Source organism: Chinchilla lanigera, unplaced genomic scaffold (assembly GCF_000276665.1).
Source record: "Chinchilla lanigera isolate Chin_1 unplaced genomic scaffold, ChiLan1.0 scaffold00009, whole genome shotgun sequence".
NCBI lineage: Eukaryota > Metazoa > Chordata > Mammalia > Rodentia > Chinchillidae > Chinchilla > Chinchilla lanigera.
In genome coordinates, this window is record NW_004955410.1 from 7,409,544 (window position 1) to 7,429,726 (window position 20,183).

A 20,183-nucleotide genomic window follows, 5' to 3' on the forward strand; every position below is an offset into this window, starting at 1 on the left:
GTTCGGTTCCCGGTACCGGAGAAAAACCAAAAAAAAAAAAAAAAAAAAAAAAAAAAATAAGCCATACAACCAAGTTTCAGGATAAAACAAAGAAACACGATAATTAAAAGTATACGCTGCTGCCTACTATTTTAAGGACTGGAAAAAATCAGACTTCATCCTCTGATTCCTCAAAGCGATAAAATAATTAAATTTTAATAAGACCACCTTACTAACCTCATCTTGCACACTCTCTAATTAGAAATCACACTAACCTCCTCCACAAATCTGTAAGCCAAAACTCTACCTTCAATTCTAATTCTATTTTTTTTTTTTTTTTTGGTTTTTTTGGTTTTTCTCTGGTACCGGGAACCGAACTCATGACCTTGCGCTTGCCAGGCAGGCGCTTTGCCGCTGAGCTAAATCCCCAGCCCCCCCTAATTCTATTTTAAAGGATCGAGGGGGTAGGGAGACCAAAAAGCAAAACTAAAGCAAGATTTCACTTTCAACTGACAGGTAAAATACAGTGTAATAAGGTTATTAATTCTGTGTAAAAGTTCAAGTGTGAAACTTGTAGGTTGTATACTCGAGCATTTTATTCTCTGTAAAACTTTGCTACTAAATCAACAGCTTTTATCTGAATAAACTGTAGGGGAAATTTGGCAGACAGCAACTTAGCTTCTAAGCTACCCTGTTAAACAGCATTTATAAATGTCATTCTTTACAGAATGATAAACATATAGGCTAACAACAATGTTTTAGACTCTTTTGGGTCAAAGAAGGCACATTTGCCTAATTTTAGGCTGTCAATGGTAACTATCAACTTATTTCACCACTATGTTACCACGGTAACTGGCAAACATTCTATCTTTGACTAATGTCTCTATTTTTAATTTATTAATCAGAGAATAAAAAAGGTTAGAGAGTAGTGTTCCACTGTGCCATAAAATATTTTTCTTTCCAAAGCTCAATAGGTATACAATAAGATGCTTTAGACTCATTTGAGTTTTAATTCTATTAAATCATTTGTTGGAGCTCCTCCTACCTCTGCGAACAATTAATGTTTAGGCACTGTTTTTAAGTACTGCTTAGGCAAATGAGTGCTTCCTTTCCATGTAACTATTCAATTTATATAAAAAAATGACTGTGGCATTTTAAAAAGTTATATACAGTATGAAATTCCTAGCTGTGACATACCCAGGTATTTATAAAACAAAAACCTCCTATTACAAGTTGAGTAACTTTTAAGGAGAACAAATATAAATACTAAGCATTTGAATGTGTATATATTCACAGTGCTCGAACATGATGAAAAGATGTTTCAAACACCTCGAACATGATGAAAAGATGTTTCAAACACCTTAAAAATAAAGAATTTTCTCCTGATATTGTTTTCATGAACCTAGTACCTGTATTCTCAAGAGTAAAGCATGTGATCCTTGACATTCGTAAACATTACTGTGTAGCAGCTCAGGAGAATATTGCTAGGAAACAGCACAAGGTGTTTTTTTTTTTAATTTTCCCATTTCCTTTACCCATGGGAGTTGATTTTGCTACCTTCACTAAATACAGTCACTACTAGTCCAAAAAGGAACATCTATTAATTCATGGTACAGTTGACAAAATCTCTGGATTAGGTTAAAAAACAAAAAGCAAGACAAGACCTTAAGTTTCCTTATCTCTTAGTCCTCATCTATAAAATACACACTTGAAAGGTTAATGTCTAAGCTTTTTCCCTATGTTGATGATTCTTTAGTAAGAAAGTTAGATGGTAGCACAAGGTAGCCAACAGCCAGAGGTTCAGGCAAAAAGAGGTGGGGCTCAAAGGCACAGGGCCAGAAAACAAGGTTTCTGAGTCATGGAAACAGCTTCAACTAAACCAGCACTTTGCAGCACTTCAGTGTTCACCTGGGAGCTTTGTCTCACACTGTGGACGAGAGCAATGCAGTTTGTTCACCTGTAACTGATCAAACTCACCAAGTACAATCGGGTGGTGGCAAACTTAAGAAAATGCATCACTTCCTTTGTTCCTTTCTAAACACCTCTCTTTAAAGAGCGACACATATGTAGGAAAAGCAACTATCTTGTGCTGGAAATTAAAGCAAAGGGTAAGAGAGAAAGCAATTAATGCCAAGAATGTAAATCCCAAAAATACAAAAGAAACCTGATCACTTCCAGTGGTGTTTTCCTTTTAGCAGAAACACTGTGCTTAGTGCTTACATATGTTAGTTCTCTCATATAATGGGCACATCAACCTTGAATTCTCATCTCAATTACAGATAAGGAAACTAGGAAAGTTAAGAAACTCACTAAAGTTTAGCAAGTAAAAATAAAGTCAACTAACATAGGGTTATTTGGGAAACCCAAGTATGTTCTCCAAACAACCTGAACTGTTGTACATAATTAGCCCCAAATACCAAGGGTGGTTTTCATTAGCTTGTAGCAGTTACAGAAAAAATATCTTCACACATTTGATTGTAAGAGTTTAAACTTTTAAAACTTCACACATCAAATGCTAAAATTTATGATGGAAACAATGGGCTAACATTTTATAAACACTTACATGCATGTTTTTATATTAGTATTATTTAATTCTAACTAAAGCAGTCATCTTTTAGAGACAGTCAATAATTTATCCCAAAGATCTATATTGCTTTGTTTTGTTTCAACCCCTACCCCTCTGCCAGAGGGAGGGAGCAGGGAGGGAGGTGGGGAGGGACGCCTCCCTGCTCCTTCCAAATCCTGGTCCCCTTCCCACTGCAAAAGCTCTCTTTTCACCACTTTTTCCCTTCTTCTCTTTCCATCCCCTTTCCCTCCACCTCTCTCTTGCTCCCCTATCCATGTGAAAGAGCTCTCCCTACTGCCTATTTATCTTCTCTTTTGCTCTCTCTCATTCTCTCTCTCTATATATAGCTTCTCATGTTAGAGAAACTAATGTCTAAGATTGTATGTCTGATTTACTTCACTTAATATTGTGATCAAGCTGTACCATGTGCCATGTTAAATGTAATCATTATGTATGTACTACACACATAATATAAAAATTTTTTAAATTTAAAAATTCATGTAAAAAAAGGCAGCCATAACACTGTTATAAAATATTGTATCAACCATCTGTAGAGCCCCGAAATGAATTATAGCTATTTGTTAAGAAAATAAAATGCTTTTTACTTTTTAGAGTCATTAAACCAAAATTCGTTCTAGTATTTCTGAGTCCTACCTCATTCCATACCACCTATTTGAAATATAACAAAATGCAAGAGAATCGTGCTTCTGGACAGGAACTGTCTGTTACCCAAATCCATTTGACAATGATACGTAACACAAAATAAGTGGTTTTAATTATACTTTCATTGTGGTTAAATAAAATGCTATGATGTTAAAGTGAGAAAAAAACAAATCTGACAATCCTTCAAGACTAGAACCCTGGGAAATGTATACTCCAGGTTAGCATTCGTGCACTTTTTTTTAAAAAAGTGAAATATCATCTACAAAAAATAAGCTAGTACACCTCATAATGGAGTGGATAAAAATTCCAAATATCTATGTGTTTGACAAGAACCAGAAGCACTAAATTGTTAATTCCGCAGAAGATTATCTCATTCATCGGTCCACAGAAGAGGGGCTAAATGACAGACAACCTTAACTCTGAAGGACATGGAGAAAACACGTACGGTCCTGGTCTTGTCTTACTCAGTCCTAGCTCGGCTGTACGGGCTGCAGCTATACCGAAGAACATAAAGCTCTGCGGTGCCATGTGGCACCCTTAAAGCCAGTGTGCGCATTAGTTAAGAATTCTGTGGTGAGTTAACAGTGTCCCACAGGAGTTATGCTTGCTGTTACCTTCGAATGATTATCTGGAAACAGGCCCTTTGCATATGTAATTAAGGGTCTCAAATCAGATCTTAAATTAGGTGGACAATAAATTCAGTGACTGCTGGCCTTTAAGAAGAGGACTAGGCACAGCTGGGTGTGGTGCTGCATACCTATAATCTCAGCACTTGGGAGGCTGAGGCAGGAGGACTGCTGTGAGTTCAAGGTCAGCATTCAAGGCAAGCCTGGACTACATAGGGAGACCCTGTCTCAAAGAAGAAAAAAAAAAAAAAAAGAAGAGGACCAGGATGGGAATGGTAATGAGTCGAAGGCCAGCCTGGACTACATAATGAGACCTGGGGGTGGAGCACAGAATGGACCAGGCAATGTGAAGAGGGAGGCAGAGACTGGAACGACACACTAGAAGCCAAGGAAAGGCAGACTGTCCACCAGAAGTCAGCAGAAGGCATGGGACAGATCTCCCAGAGGTTATTTCTCTCTAGGAGGAACCAGCCCTGCTTGATACCTTGATTGTGGTCTTTCAGCCTCCTAAACTGTGAAAAAAATCCTGTTTTAAGCACCCAGTTCGTGGTCACTTATTTTCAAAGCCCTAGGAAACTATTACAACTGCTTATAGTATCTTATTATTATTATATCTGTGTGTGTGTGTGTGTGTGTGTGTGTGTGTGTGTGTGTGTGTGTCTTTTTGAGACAAGGTCTCGCTATGCAGTTCAGGCTGGCCTTGAGCTCACTTTGTAGCCCAGGCTGGTCTTGAACTTGTGACTACGATCCTCCTGCCTCAGCCTCACAAGTGCTGCAATTACAGGCGTGGACCACCACTAATGTAATTATTATATCTTGAGGTCTATGCTATCACTGAGATAATGTATTTCATTATCAAATAAACATACATGGAAGCACTCCTGAAAAAGTGGCAGCTGACATCATCAGCTGCACCACCCCTGCATTACTGTTTTTAAAATCAATGTACATGCATAACGCTAACCATACTTTGTTCCAAAAAGTTACATACCTCTTCCAAAGACCCTCACATCAGATGTTACCTAAAACAAACTCAGTCTCTCTAGTCTGTTTTTAAAAGAAACTTTAGTATAGGAGGAACAGTGACCTGAAAGTCTGCTAACCTTTATCACTAATCTGTGACTCTGACTAAATTAGTAGCTTCAGTTATGGGTACTAGGTTTATTTCTATAAAGTAAAAGGTTGACCAAACCTAGATGATCTCCACGGACTTGACTATAGTTTCTTTTTCTGCCTTGCAAACAAAATTAAGACCCATTTACGTAAGCGATAGATTCCCAAACTGGCAAGAGGATGTGGTTAGAAAATCAAGACCTTTTATGGCAAAACTGGGAAAGAAAAGTAAATCCTAAGTGAAAAGGAAAATATTACAGCGACTTAAGTACCCTATTTCTGCTAGGACAGGTTTTATTTTTGATGAGTTAAGTGACACTAAACAGGAAGAGGTAGAAAACATGACCAGTGACTCATGCAAGCAGCACTGAAGGTTTTAACCACCACTCAATGATGACTCTGCTGGGTGAGTGTTACACAGCAAACACTGACTAAACACTACTGCTCTAGTACTGGAAATTAGGAGTCTGATGTTTCATAGTCCTTCTAGCCATGACAACCTTTAGAACCCACGAAAGAGAGTACTGTAGTTTTTGGGGGGATTCCTCTTGACAACTTGGAGGCATATGAAGAAATAACAAAACACAACATTTATTGAAGGCATTATCCTGTGCTTAGCACTACACTAAGGATTTAGATAGACTGTCAGCTAATCCTCAATAGATACAGAAGGTGGTATTATCATCACTTTACACACAGAAAGTTAAATCCAGAGATAATAAGCAATTACTCAAAAATCAGACTTTCAAGAACAAGGATCTGAGGCTCTGCTTTCCAAACCCCAAACCTTGCTCTTCCTGCCCATTAAAATACAGTGTTGCAACAAGGCTCATCCTCTGAGCACTGTGAAGGAAAGGGCACATGCACACTTCTGGCCGTGGGAGGTGTGTATTACTGTTTGTTTGTTTGCTTTCAGACAGGGTCTCATTCCACTGCCTAGGCTGACCTTGAGCTCCCTATATAGCTCAGTCTGGCCTCAAACTCAGGACCCTTCTGCCTCAGCCTCCACAGTGGTGGTGGAAGCATTTACAGGCATGTTGCCTCCGTGCCCAACTTTAGGGTTTTGATCTGCACTATTTTACACTGATGTTCAGTATGCAAACATTTATCAAGCAGACTCACATTCTGTGCAATTTTCTGAGTATCTATTTCTAAAAAGATAATATATGCATACATAACTCAGGACTCTCTCTTGCAAGTAAAAATACAATTCAAACCAGCTTCAATACGTGCAAGAATTTATTCAGTCGTTCAGCTAAATTACTAGATGTCAAGGTCAAAGCGAATTCAGGGTGGGTGGCGAGAATCCAGGGACCAGAGCCATCCTGTCACCTCCTCTCCTAAGTTTTGGATTTGGTTGTGCTGTGCCGTATGATGTTGTGGGGCTGCAGATGAGCCCAGGGCCTCATGCAGGACAGGCAGGAGCTTTCCCACTGAGCTTCATGCTGAGGCCTTCTGAGACAGTTTTGAGTCAGGTTTACTTCAACCTGCAGGTGTTAAGAGTATGCTGGACTCCTGCCTTTCCTTCTTCCTATACCCGATTCTCTCGTAGTTCAGTCTTCCTGAGCATAATTTTCTTTCAGCTGTTCTAACACATCTGGCTGGAAGCAGCTCAAACTTTCATCCTTCTAACTCCTTACTGAAAGAAGCCAGAGTCTTTTCCGCCAAGTCTGACTGCTAAACAGTCCACAGAGGAACAGCTTGAGCAGTTGGGCATTCCTGGGCTGACCACTGGGGCCGCGGGTTAAAGCACTCTCTCTGGCCTCGCCTCAGGCACGTCCCCACCTCTTTAGCTATGGAAAGGGTATGCATAACACAGACGCAGTCTTTAGAGAAACTGGTGGCCCTGATATATACTTTAACTTCTTATCTCTTACAGCCCAAGTCATAAGATAACTACTATTCTTGGTCAGCCATGGTGGTGCACACCAGTAAACTCAGCACTTGGAAGGCTAAGACAGGAGGATCAATCACCACGAGTTCGAGGCCAGCTTGGGCTATACAGTGAGTTTAAAGCCAGCCTGGACTCCGTAGTGAGACCCTGTCTCAAAAAACAAGCAGACAGACAGACAAAAAAGATAATCACTATTCTTAAGAGTAATATGTCATATCTGTAGAACAATTCATAAGCCACTTTAAAAAGCCTTTTTAAAATCCTAAGGCTGATGGAGTCCCTCAGCTTGTGAGGTGCAGGGGAAATATTACTGTGTGAAGCTCACAGGAGAAGGGGCTAAACTCCAGGAAGAAGTAACACAGCACCCCGGCCAGTTAACGGCACAATCCAAAGAACAGCGCTCTTCCCACCCACCGTACCACACTACAGACTGAACAGCACCTATGAAACACAGCTGTGGTGGGGCAAGCTTAAAGGGAGAAAACACAATATACCCATTTGTCTACAGCTTAGGATTCCTTCCTGCGTAGATCTTAATTTGCTATCCGCTACTACAATTATCCAGAGGTAGAAGACTACATGGAAGACTGTATCCCACCAGAAAGCATTTCTGTGGTTGCTTAGTATACTTTCGGCAGCAAAGAGCTAAAACACCCATCTGTGAATGACTGAAAAAAATAATGAAATGATTATTTCACATAATAGGAAGTCTTGGAGTAGACTTCAAGAGTTGATCAATCTACAGCACAAAAAGTCCTGAAAAACCCAGGTTCTTTCTGTCTTTCAATTCTGCCACCTTCAGCTTGTTGGCAAGCTCCTCCCAAGGAACAAGGTCACTAAGAAAGCTTAAGTAGGAGAGCCTCACCCACCAAAGACAGAAAACACGCCACTCACTTCACTCCGTTCCTTTACTTACTTTAGTACACACAGTGGCACATAACACTAAGTTTTGCTATCATTACTGGTTCTGTCTGTAAGAAATGAGAGCCTTCCTAGAGAGCTGCCTATCTCCTTAGCGAGAACTGGAATACAAGCACCATTCTAGGCCAGCCCCTGCTAAGGGAAATAGAATGAATGCCATGCCTGGCTCAACCAGCGTTTGTCTCACACTCCCTGGCTCCAAGGCCTGTGGGAAATGAATTTAGCTAACAAAGCAGCGCTCTGCCAACAGGCAGAAAGACCAGGGATAGGCTGAGGTTGGAAACCCACTGTATCTCAGGCCCCGACACATCTGTCTTCTCTCAGAGCTAGAGGAAGGGTCCAGAGGCTCCTCCGGCTCTCCACATCATGGAGGAAGCCTCTGTGGTCGGAAGGAGTCTGCCAACTCCAGAAAGCAGGGCAGGAAAAGAGACAGACGAGCACACCTGACGGTGTCCTGGTCTTGGGGTTTAGGCACCTTGAGATAAGCTTCGCCACTCTGTATCACTTTAGCTTAAAAGTCAATTAAAGGGTTCGCCTTTTGTGCAGGGAATTTATTCATTTTTTAAAAAAACAGTAGATTTCTCCTCTTAAGACAGGTTAATGGGGTGCTGTGGGGTATGCCTACTTGGGAGACTGAGGCAGGAAAATGACAACTCTGTGGCCAGCCTGGACAACTCAGCAAAACTCTGTCTCAAAACAAAGCAAAAGGGCAGAGGGTTTGCCTAAGATTCACAAGGCCCTGGGTTCAATCCCCAGTGCAGCAGGAAAAAAAAACCTGGTTTGTGCTACACGTGCCTCACTCGTGAAAGAACCCAGACTGAGGCAGAAAGGACAACCTTAAAGACAAGCAATAACACAGGGTGTGGGAACTGAATGCTGAGACCTAACACTTCTGGACTACCCACGCAACTGTGAGCAAGTTAGCACTCTGAAGTGCTCTGCACAGGCGCTTAAGCGCACACGCACTCGGGTACACACAGATGAACTGTGCTAAGACAGCGGAGAACTAAAGCTCCCAGTGATGAGTAACTGACAGCAGTTATCATTCCAGTTCATGTTACTTACGCCACGTTCTTGTTTATTACTAAACCCACGTTCAAAGGCACTGAACAAGAGCTGTGTCGTCAGTTCTCCCTCAGTTCTAGAAGCTACTGCTTTACTCTACGTACTTTTTTCCCCTTTTACATGGGGGGTATTTGTAAGCCACCCTTATTTTATCACTCATCTCTTGAAAACAGAACTTCACTCTGATCTGACCTGTATATTCACAATAAATTCCTGCTGTCATTACATTTTAAAGGAATACCAGTGTGTCGAATATATTTGAACCCATAAAACTTCAGGTAGGTCCCCATTCTGGATGATAAACATTTCACCCTCCTTGGAAATGCGCAACTAGAAACACAACAGCAAAGTCTTTTGTTATAGTACTCAGCGGCCCATTAGCAATCAGAAAGTATTCTGGTTTCTCCATTACCACTTATCAAGTACTCATAACTAAAACTTACTTTGCAACAACAGAACTTTTGAGTGATTCACGATCATGACAGCTAGAACAGTACAACTTTTAAAATTAGACAGCAAGGGACTTCAAACATCTCCGAGTAAACTATGCATAGAACAATTAATTAAAAGATACTTGATATTTAATTTTAATTTCTATACATTTATAATAATGACATAATTTGTTATATTTCTCCTGGAAATTTCACATTTGATATTAGAATTCACTTTCAAAACAGTCTATAAGTCAGGTAATGGCCTTCGGGGCTAGCTAGTAGTACTCAGCACAAACATACACAACGTCACTGTTTTCCAAGAGAGAAAGGTGACTCAAGTGAGTCAGATACACAAATACTCAAAAACACAAAGGTCAACCTTGGTTTTTATTCACAATGAATGATACTAGTCAGTGTAAGCTGGCTACCACTGAATGATAGACTCAAAAAGAACATTAAATATGGAAACTTTTACATCACCTAATCCAGGACATTTTAACCTGAGTTCCAAATCAAATGTGACCTTCTGTGTATATGAATATTAGATATATTTTTCCCCAAAATAAGATCCTTCCTTGGCTTGCATCACAATTTCAAAGGGACCTACAACTGAAAAGATGCTGAGAACCACTCCAGTTACTGTAGAGAAGGGAAACTAAAGTTCAAAGAAACAATTTGCCTGTGGTCAAACATTCAGCAAGTGTCTGTTTTAGTACTCAAGTCTTCTTTTTCCTGAAGCATAATTAGCTCAGAAAAGATTGTTAATAAGCACATATTTAAGAGAAAAACAGATCCTATGACCTCAGGTCAGTGAGGGGAACCTGCAGGCTGACGTTAAAAGGAACCACAATGGCAGCTCGGAGCCGGATGGAACTCAAGCTAACCCAGGCAGCAGGCTGCAGACCGACCATTCCGAAGGGAGGGGGAGGGCCTGATGGAGACCTGCGTGTCCTGGCCCACGGCACAGGCTCCTGGTGCTGAGCCGCCTCAGCTGGCCCTCGGCCCGTGGCAAAGTGGGAGCTAAAGAAAAAACAATCTTCAAGGCTACAAAAGTAAGATGACACACCAGGAGAGAGGATGTAATCAATTCATGTAATACACCGTATCAACACAGCTAAAGACAAAAATCACATAATCATCTCAATAGATGTAGAAAAAGCTTTTGACAAAGTCCAATATGCATTCATGATAAAAACCCTATAGAAAATAGGAATGGATGGTCTTTCAAAAATACATCAGGAGAGATCCCAAGAAGGGAGCAGAAACATGCAAACGAAACACACCAAAACAGAATTCCAACAAAACACCATGATCCCTAAAATGAAACCCACTGAAGCAGTAGAGTGATCTGCCTTGCTCCAAAACCCAATTGAGAATTGTCTCAGGTGATCAGGGGCAAATTCCAGACGGCAGGGAACAAATACATGTAAAGAGTCACTCAAGTAACCTTTACTTTATTAGCATAGTAAAACACACGCCCCAAGGTAGAGCTTTATAGGTGATAAAGGCTGGCAGAGGAGGCTTGCCAGGAAGAGGGCAGGTGCCACTGATCTCCACCTCCACGGTGATGCTGCCCACACCCCAGGGCCCTGGCCACCCTGAGCCATAACTGCCTGCAACTTTCTCCTTCCCCTGGGTCAGCCTGGGGCACCTGCCCTCTGTGGATTTCCCCCTTTTATCTGTAAGAATGGAAGCCTTGTTCCTGCAGCGAAGTGCTTCTGCTGACTCTCTTCATGAAGCAACAGTTTATCAGGGACTCTGGAAATACTACAGTGCCTTCCAGGACACAGGTATACATGATGCACACACAAACATAATAATGTAAGCAGTGAACACTGATTTCACCAAAAGTTTTAGTTGCTGGGAGAACTGAAGTAGGTTCAAGGGAAGCTTATTTCAAAAAAAAAAAAAAAAAAAAAAAAGGCTGGGGATACAGCTCAGCAGCACGGCACCTGCTTGGCAAGCATAAGATCGTGAGTTCAATTCCCGGTACCAAAAAAAAAGGCTAAAACTTTTTCATACAGTCAGAAATAACACCACAATGAAATGACCAAGAAAAGAAAAGGTAGGCATGTTTAAAAACATACAGCAAATATAATAAAAAACCTACTGCTATTCAAAAGGACATTACTCATTTTTGAGCAGAACAATCCTTGTGCTATGAGGCTACTAAGACCAATGGGCCTGATCTAGTTTTATCTGTTTTGCAAGGTAAGGGAACACAGCCATGCAGATTCATTTTCCACGCTGCCCACGGCTGCGTCTGCGCTGTAATGGCAGAGGAACTGTAATAGGGACTTCGCAGACCTCAGAGGCTCAACTACGTACTCCACAGTCCCGTGCCGACTGCTTTGCAGCCCTGAGTCAGTGTCTACTCATAAGGCCAATTCTGCCCCCAAAGTAACGATGAAAACTAAAACCTCACACCTCATGTCTGTAACCCTTGTCCTCAACCCCCTTCTGGGAATGAGGAGTAGCAGAACTTTGGTTGGAGAGACACTAAAAAATTTTAAATGACTGCCTCTAGGCAGCAGAATTAGAATCTGGTAAGGGTAAAGGAAGGCCCTACAGCATGGGAGCCTGCTATCTTTTTCTTTTTCTTCTCTTTTTGCACTAAGCCTTGAAACAATGTTCCTTTAAACTATTTAAAAGCAAAAACAAATGAAAAGAAGAGTCAATGAAATTCAGTTAATGGTTCTAGTAACCCCCTAACATAAAATGCGTGACTGTATTTCCCAGTGTATTTTATACCTTCGTTACGGTTGCTCTGGAGAACTGCTGGCTGCACACATCCAAAGTTGCTAGGTAAATGACCCCCAGATAAAAGCGGTGTCTTTGTGCTAACTGCATGTGAGTGTAATCTTTCAAGCCCCCCCATCCCAAGAAAGGTCAGCCAAGTACAGTATGTTTCACACATGATCTTCAGTTCCAAGTGTTTAATACAAAAAGCCGGACAGAGAAAATGTTTCAAAAACATTTCTCCATAAACAGAAATAAGAAAAGAAAAAAAATCTTTCAAAGATAATATGTTAAATTTTGTTTAATTTTCCTTTATTCACTTTTTTAGCTAAGCAGACAGGTCTTTAAGTTGATTAGAAATTTACACTTAAAGGTGACATTTATATAGGACCAAAAAAAACTGACTTAATCATAGGTTAGCATAATACTTCCAATTAAGTACCTTCTATGAGAACTGTGATATTATGTATCTGTAGTATGTTCTACCCAGAAATAAATAACACACCCAGAGATGGACTGCATTATTAGATTTATCTAATCTTTATAATGTTTTAATTATCACATATCCAATTCAACTAATTTTAAAAATTGTCTGATTTTCCCTAATAAAAAAGCTTTAAATATATAATTATATTTTGTTAATATGAATCTGAAGAATAAGGCATCAAAAATGTTTCAAGATGCGAAAATAAACACAATTCACTACATACTAAAAATGTAAGGTATCACATAAAACAAACATTTTAAAATATGTAAACAACTTAGTTTGAAACCATATTTTCTTTTAGACTTTCTAAAGGAAAGAACTGCATTGATAAAGCTTATTGTGAATGACACTGGATGAGACAGGCAGTTAAGTAATTATAACTAATTTTGAAGCATGAAACTAAAGATTTTATATTTCAATTTGGAAATACAATCTGAGGAGCTTATTTTAGTGAAAAGATTCAGCTACTAAATTGTAATTTACAACAAATTAAAAATTGTAATCTCTCTTGCTATAAAATACCAAAACTATAACTTTTACTAACCCCATCCTTCTAAAAAATTAGTAAGAATAAATTTAATGCTTCTTATATAATTCTAATTATACGTTGTTTGTTTTAACGGACAGCAATTAATCTAGCTACACTGCTACTGTGGAGTAAAAAGAGACGTATTTTTAGGCATAATCCTAGTCAGGAGTAAATTAAGTACAAGGAAAATTAACCTTCCCTTTTCATTCAAAAGCCTAAAAATCTAATTTTGTCATTATTTTAGGCAATATTTAACATAAAGCTATTCCTCAAAATAAACATGGAGTTTTGGAATTAAAATATTTTACAAGTTAAAAGCTTTGACTATTAACTTACCTTCTTTTGATACCAGACTATAGCATCTGTGACTTTGGACGCCATTTATTCCACTGAATTTACACATTTGTCACTTTAGGCTGCAAAAGAGAAAAACATGCCAATGAGTTTATTTCTACCTTCCTGAGAGAGACCAAGCAGCGCTCACACACAGCACTCTGGATACTCACAGACCAAGGGGTGCATGACGGTACTTATATTACATCCTTCCTCATTACTATTTTAGCAACAGGTTCTCTTAAGTAAACAAAAATCAGCTAGGCTTCTTTTTGTGTAAATATAGTATCTGAACGTTCTTACAAAATAGAATGAACTGTTTTTCAAGCAAATGGAACATTTTAAAAAAGTTTCAGGAATGTTCAAAGTTATTCTGGAAGGTTTTAATTAATACATTCACAAATAAGAGAAACCAATTTTCTCACTTAGTAACAGATCGATTTTGCCATGGTTTCTACCAAAGAACTTGTGTAAATTATTGTTGCCAATGGAGGGATTGACAGAGACGCCAACATCTATAATCATATAATTTTCCTTGATACTCAGTAAATTAAAAATTGAACTAAAATCAAATAACCAGAGAAGTTTAAAATTTATATTAGGCTTGGAGTGGTGGCACACAGCTATAATCCCCGCACTCAGGAGGCTGAGGCAGCAGGATCACTGCAGCTCAAGACCAGCCTGGGCTACAAAGTGAGCTCAAGGCCAGCCTGAACTGCATAGTGAGATGGTAGTGCACACTTGTAATTCCAGTATTTAAGAGGCTGAGGCAGGAGGATCACCAAGAGTTCAAGGCCAGCCTGGGATACAAAATGACTTTAAGGGCCAGCCTGAACTACATAGTGAGACCCTATCTCAAAAAGAAAAAAAAAGACAAATAATATTAAAGACTTCTCAGGTATTAGTTTGGCTACTATTTAGAAACCACAGACCATCCTCACAAAAGATCACACATATCTTGTATGTCTAACAGAGTACTGGGTCCTAAATTTAATCATTCCTTAGCCCTAGAGAGAATTTCAAACTGATTCCAGTCAACTGTTGAATGCTATTCTAGCCCGAGGACAATACTGGCCCAGAGAGCATCTCTGGTATGGTTTAAGGATAAACCAAGAACAGTTTTAAAACCAGAAACTGACTCTGGCACTCATCAAAACTAGGATCACACAAGGCCACACTAGATCTCAGGAAGTCACAGGAGCAAAGCGCACTGCTGAGCCAATCCCAGCACACGCAGGTACCGACTGCACAGAAGCCGCTACTGCAGCCTGCAACGGTAACAACAAACTAAGTATTACAGACCCAGAACACACTAGCACTCAAATACAATGAAGTCTGTTATTAAGAACCAATGTCAGACAATCACCCTCTAGTTTAAAGCAGAATTTACTTAATACTTCTATTTTTGACAACTACAAACCAAACTGTTTAACACCTTTCCTAAGATATTAATACTTTAATGGATCAAATCTAAGCAAAAATGTTTTGAAATTCCTGTCAAATAACATGACACAGTGGAAAGAGGAAGATCACAGAATGAAAAGACCTGTGGAGTTCAAACGTAACCCTCAAGAAAATACTTCGCCTCTTGTAAAACAGGAATACCTGTACCTATTCCCCCTTACAGGGTTTTTGTGACCAGTAAGTAATATACATAAGATGCCTACCACAGTCCAAAACATACAGATACCAAATTAGAACTGTTTTCATTATTAATTTTGATATTTTAAAACTGTCCCAGGGGTGGGGAGTGTAAGGGGATTAAAATAGAACCAGCTTGTGCTATATATAAGCACCTCCTTCCTAAAGTGAATGTGAACTTAATGTAGTGCAAACATACACTAATAAAAAAGGCAAGAGGGAAAAATACCCCCCTCAAAAATCTGTAGGACAGGAACTGGGGGGTGTCTGTGTTTCCTTTTTAAATGAAACAACTGAGAGACCACGAACGGTGGCGCACACCCGTCACCCCAGCACTCTAGGAGGCTCGGGCAGGAGGATCACAAGTTAGAGTCCAGGCTGGGCAACTTACAGAGACTCTAGCTCAAAATTTAAAAATTAAAAGGGCCGGGGATGTAGCTCATTGTGAAGGTTCTAGATTCAACCTCCAGTACCAGAAAGAGACGGGGAAAGGGAGATAAACAAAAGAAAACAACTGAGAGCAAGAACATACGCCATCATTTTTTGTTGACATAAAAGTAAAAATAGCTCCCTCACTATCGAAAGACTGCAAAGTCAATTCTCAACTACATGCACACGAATTGGAGATTTCAAAGTTCCCCTCCTCGGAAGCTTCTCAGTCAGGTGGGGTACCTTCATTTCTCTCAACAGGCTTTTGGGGAGACGCTTTCCTTTCTTGGCTTATAATCCTGTCCTGGAGTCGCTGGGGGTGAGTCACGCGTTTTAATCATGTTTTGTTCTACAGAAGTGCACAACGATTCTGCTACACGAGTGTTCTGCTCGTGTTCCGTTCATTACAACGTTACACCTTCATTAAGTCTGTCTGGCAAGACAGTTCTGTTTTCCAAACTAATCAGTCTCCCCCATGCAGACTGTAAGAAATGGACAACAAAGAAAGAACATCTACTTTTCTTAGTACTCCTTTTACTTTACACAATCTTTACTGAAAAACTTTCAGATCACCTACTAAGACAAATCTCCTGCCCTTACCCCTCCAACAGTGCAAACATACATTTCATATACAAATACGAAAGTGTTTATTAACAAATCTATGAAATGTATGAGATATTTAATATACTTAGGGACTATTTAAATGCTCATATATAAATAATACTGAAACCAAAAAAGAAAGAGAATGGGCTTCAATAAAGGTGGGCAAAAAACACTGTCTGCCTCAAAACAAGATAAGCTGACAGACAATTTTGATACGTATTTATCAAGCTACATTCATGAATTTCAAATATCTACAATGTAACAGGAATATGAACTATCTTATAAAGTTTTAATTTGTATGGGTCTATACAAATAAAAACTCAATCTCTGTTGGTGCTTTAAGAAAAACCTTTCTTCAGAAATACTGTGCTCTGCCAGCTCACTAGATTTTCCATTGTGTCACCACCTTAGTGACACCGAGTGGCTCATACCTATTTTTAAAACAGGTTTTACAGCATGCTGAGAAGGATTCCTGAAGCAGACATGACAAAGCACCCTCGAACACCCAAGTTTCACATGAATACAAGCTAGAATTAACATACTGACAAATGCTTTTGTTATTTCTATAGCCTTTCCAACTTCTCTGATTCTGTGGCAGTCCAGCATGACAGTCCGGACACATCACTTACTTCCTAAGTACCTCAAGTAGAGCATCTAGATCATTTTTATAAGTTGATCTGATACAAGGATACGTATTACTGAAATAATCTAATCCTAAACCACGGGGCTAACTGTAAGAATAAAATTTAAATCTTGCTGCAGTTACCTCGAGCCAGTTCTCTCCTTGACCGATTGAACCACCATACCGATCAGAACACCTGAACTTATTCCTTACTGCATCAGCTTCTTCACACACTGCATTTCTGATGCCAAAGACGCGGGTGGAGAGAAAACAGGACAACAAAAGGGGTAGTTTGTGAAATCCCCCTTTACAGAATCTCAGTTTCAAATACGGTAATGTCCATGAGTATTCTTTGTACTGATACAGTAAAAATAAAGATGGTCCGATTCCTAACCAGCCCACAACAACAATGACCCCACAAGAACACTGGTCGACATCACGGCATACTTTCTCACTACTCCCAAACAGTCTCCTGTACTCAGAAACTGCGCCCTCCCTCCGACCCTCTGTGTGGGGGCCCTCACCCTACTCCTCTCCGAGAGGAGGCTTCTAACAGGAGCTCATGTGGATGGAAATCTCTATACTAATCCATCTACCATGTAACTAAGAATGCAAAATGACAGGGCCACACGGCTCACTTGATTACACACAAACACCTGAGGAGAAGAGGGGTCAGCCTTCTTTGGCGTCCCACTGAGTGCTGGCACACGACGCGGAGCACGCAGCAGAGGAGGTACGGAGAGCAGCGAGAAGCGCCGGCCACGCGGTAGAACTGGCCTCTGCACCCACGCTCCGACACTGCGAGCTGCACGCTCGTGTGCGAGTTACTGAGGCTCTCTGGGCCTCAGTTTCTCCCCAGTCCCACCTCGCCAAACAGTGCACAACTCAATAAAGATTCAACAAGCCACAATTCCAATAATGTACATGAGCTCCTCCAAATTGTTCTACTAACACCTGAAATTATTCATTTAAGATAAATCCATGTTACGTGAGTAGAAACGGTTAGACCAAATGAAAAGGATTTTTTTTAAAGGTAGTTAATGGGATACTCTTCGGGGTTGACAATTTCATTATTATCCTTTAATCACTCATTACTGCTTACAGAGTAAAACCACAACCCACGATCTGATCCTAACCTTATCCAAACTATCGTACACCAGCTTCTCATACAGAATATGGCTCAACTAAGCTGGGCGTGGTAGAGCACACCTGTAATCCCAGCAGTCCCAAGGCTGAGGCAGGAGGATTGTTGCAAGTTCAAAACCAGCCTGGGCTACAAAGTGAGCTCAAGGTCAGCCTCAAGCGCATAGTGAGACCCTGTCTCAAAAAGACAAAAAAAACAGAATATGGCTCAACCACACTGTGCTCCTCCACTGTCCTAGCTCTGTTCCAAAATTACTCTCCTCTTTCCAAAACGAGTTTCATGGGGCCTCCAAGCACCGCTTTCTTCACAACTTTCTCCCCGGCTCCTCCTCTGAGCTTGTTACACCATGTTCTTTGCTGTTTAGTATATGCTACTTTGTGTGGATTTGGTACAGTTATGTACTTGTGCCCCAGTCTCATCCGTAAGTTCTCTATGGGGAGTTCAATGTCTTTATCGCCAAGTTATCCTACAGCTTGTCTGCATTAAATATAAATGTTTACAAATGAATTTAAAAGTTGCTGACCAAACCACCACAGGTGAATGAAGTTAAGAACCAAAACTGAGAATTCCTGCACCACCCCCACCACACCCCCACACTTCACATTAAAAGGTAGGGTACTATGAAATGTAACATTCTACTTCATCAACCAATATGTAACAATTTGCAGACTTCGAAAGTCCAAAGAAGAAAATTCAAGTCAAATCTGCCAAGTCTAGCTTAACTCCATTCCTAAGTGCTAAAGTTAAATATAACTCAGCTGCCTCCTCCACAAGCAATTTTTAGACTTCGGAAGCTGGGAACAAAGCTGCTCTGCCCTTAAAGGGTAATAAATACTAAGGTTCAGATCAGATTTTTCATACTGATACTGAAGTTAGGAAAACAAGTGACATTTTCCCTAAGAGAGGGAACCCAGCTCAGGGCAAATTGAAATCTTCTATTTGGTTTGTGGGCTGCTACTTTATAATCATTTAACCTATAAACTGTCACAGTCGCCTGGAAAGTTTTTAGTACTTCATCTGGAATGAGGATATTTCTTGGAAATATGAAAAATAAACACTACATCATATGTCAATACTTGTTTCAATCTTGGAATAGAAAAATAAAATGCAAAGTGAAATGTGATTAACAAACCTATTCATTTTCTATTGTACCAGTTCATAAAATGCATTATTTTTATTTTCTTTAATGGAACTAATGCATAATTTGTACATTTCAAACCAGAGGGTAACAGATAATCTAAGAAAAAAATCACAGTGAAGTGGTATCTCTCTAAATGTGTACTAATAAAAACACTTTGCACTATATGAAATCTAAGAGAATATCTAGCTAGAATCTTAATATTACTCTGTAGAACTTTCTGGTCTTTACAATGAACCCATCTGGTAAATCCTTTAAAACAACTTCCTAGGATTTCTTAACCTCAGATTACACTCACAAAGTCTTTGCTATTTATTCATTCAGCATTCACTGGCACTTTTATTTACTTATCTTTTGTAGTACTTAAAAGGGCCTTTAAAGTCCCATGTGAAGTGTTTTTTGCTTTGAGAGCTATATTACTCAGAAAAAATCAATAATGAAGTACTGTACGATCCATTCAAGTGGTTTAACTTTATTTACTCATAAGAAAGCTTACCACCAACCAATCAAATATGGATATATGATTCCTGGCCTCCAATAGAAACATTAACTTAGTAAGTGTTCTATGTAAATTATCAAAATGTTAATGCACTACGTAATACTAGGTGGCTTAAAGAACAGACCTTCAAATTTTAATCTAAAACTTGATATTAGAGGTTAAAAACTGCTAACTATACCACATCATCAAACATACTATTGAGTAAAATCTAAAAATTTAGAAGATTCAGAAAGCATCTGATCATTTAACACAAATACTTTTTTACTGAACATTTACTAATATTGCTCTTGTACAGAAACTGAGGCTATGCCAATGAACAGGAATCAAGGTTCCTTGAAATGGACGCTGCATAGGAAAGACACACTACAGACAGTGAGACAGTTTTGGGTTGAGAAAGTGACATGAGGGAAATTAATATGGTGATATGACTGGGGTGTGATACTTTCGGAAAGAATGAGCAAAAACGGTCCCCTTGGAGATCAGTGATTTAATCTCCAGTAAGGCAAAATAAACAAAACAGAAAGTAAACTGATGTGACACCAGCAGAACAGTGATGATCAGGGGCTGGGGATTTAGCTCAGCGGCAAAAGCGCCTGCCTGGCAAGCGCAAGGTCGTGAGTTCGGTTCCCGGTACCGGAGAAAAACAAAACAAAACAAAAAATCCACTATGATCTATTTCAACTAGTCAAAACTTTATGCACAGTTCAACATTCACCTTTTCAGCCAATATAATAAACAAATGCCTGTTTTTCTGTGAC

The 20,183-nt window shown here is 39.7% G+C and overlaps 1 protein-coding gene across 5 annotated transcripts in view; it reads right to left on the reverse strand.

Annotated features, from left to right (window-relative positions):
* Positions 1-20,183, reverse strand: part of Phtf2 (putative homeodomain transcription factor 2) — a 98,277-nt gene that overhangs the window by 65,018 nt on the left and 13,076 nt on the right. For 4 of the 5 annotated variants that reach the window (XM_005377207.2, XM_005377208.1, XM_005377206.2 and 1 more), the window contains exon 1: positions 13,353-13,502. In XM_005377207.2, the coding sequence (XP_005377264.1) occupies positions 13,353-13,397 (45 nt within the window). In that variant the 5' untranslated portion in view covers positions 13,398-13,502. Of the gene's footprint in view, positions 1-13,352; positions 13,503-20,183 lie in introns of those variants that run through there. The other variant, XM_013510512.1, reaches the window with a different exon arrangement.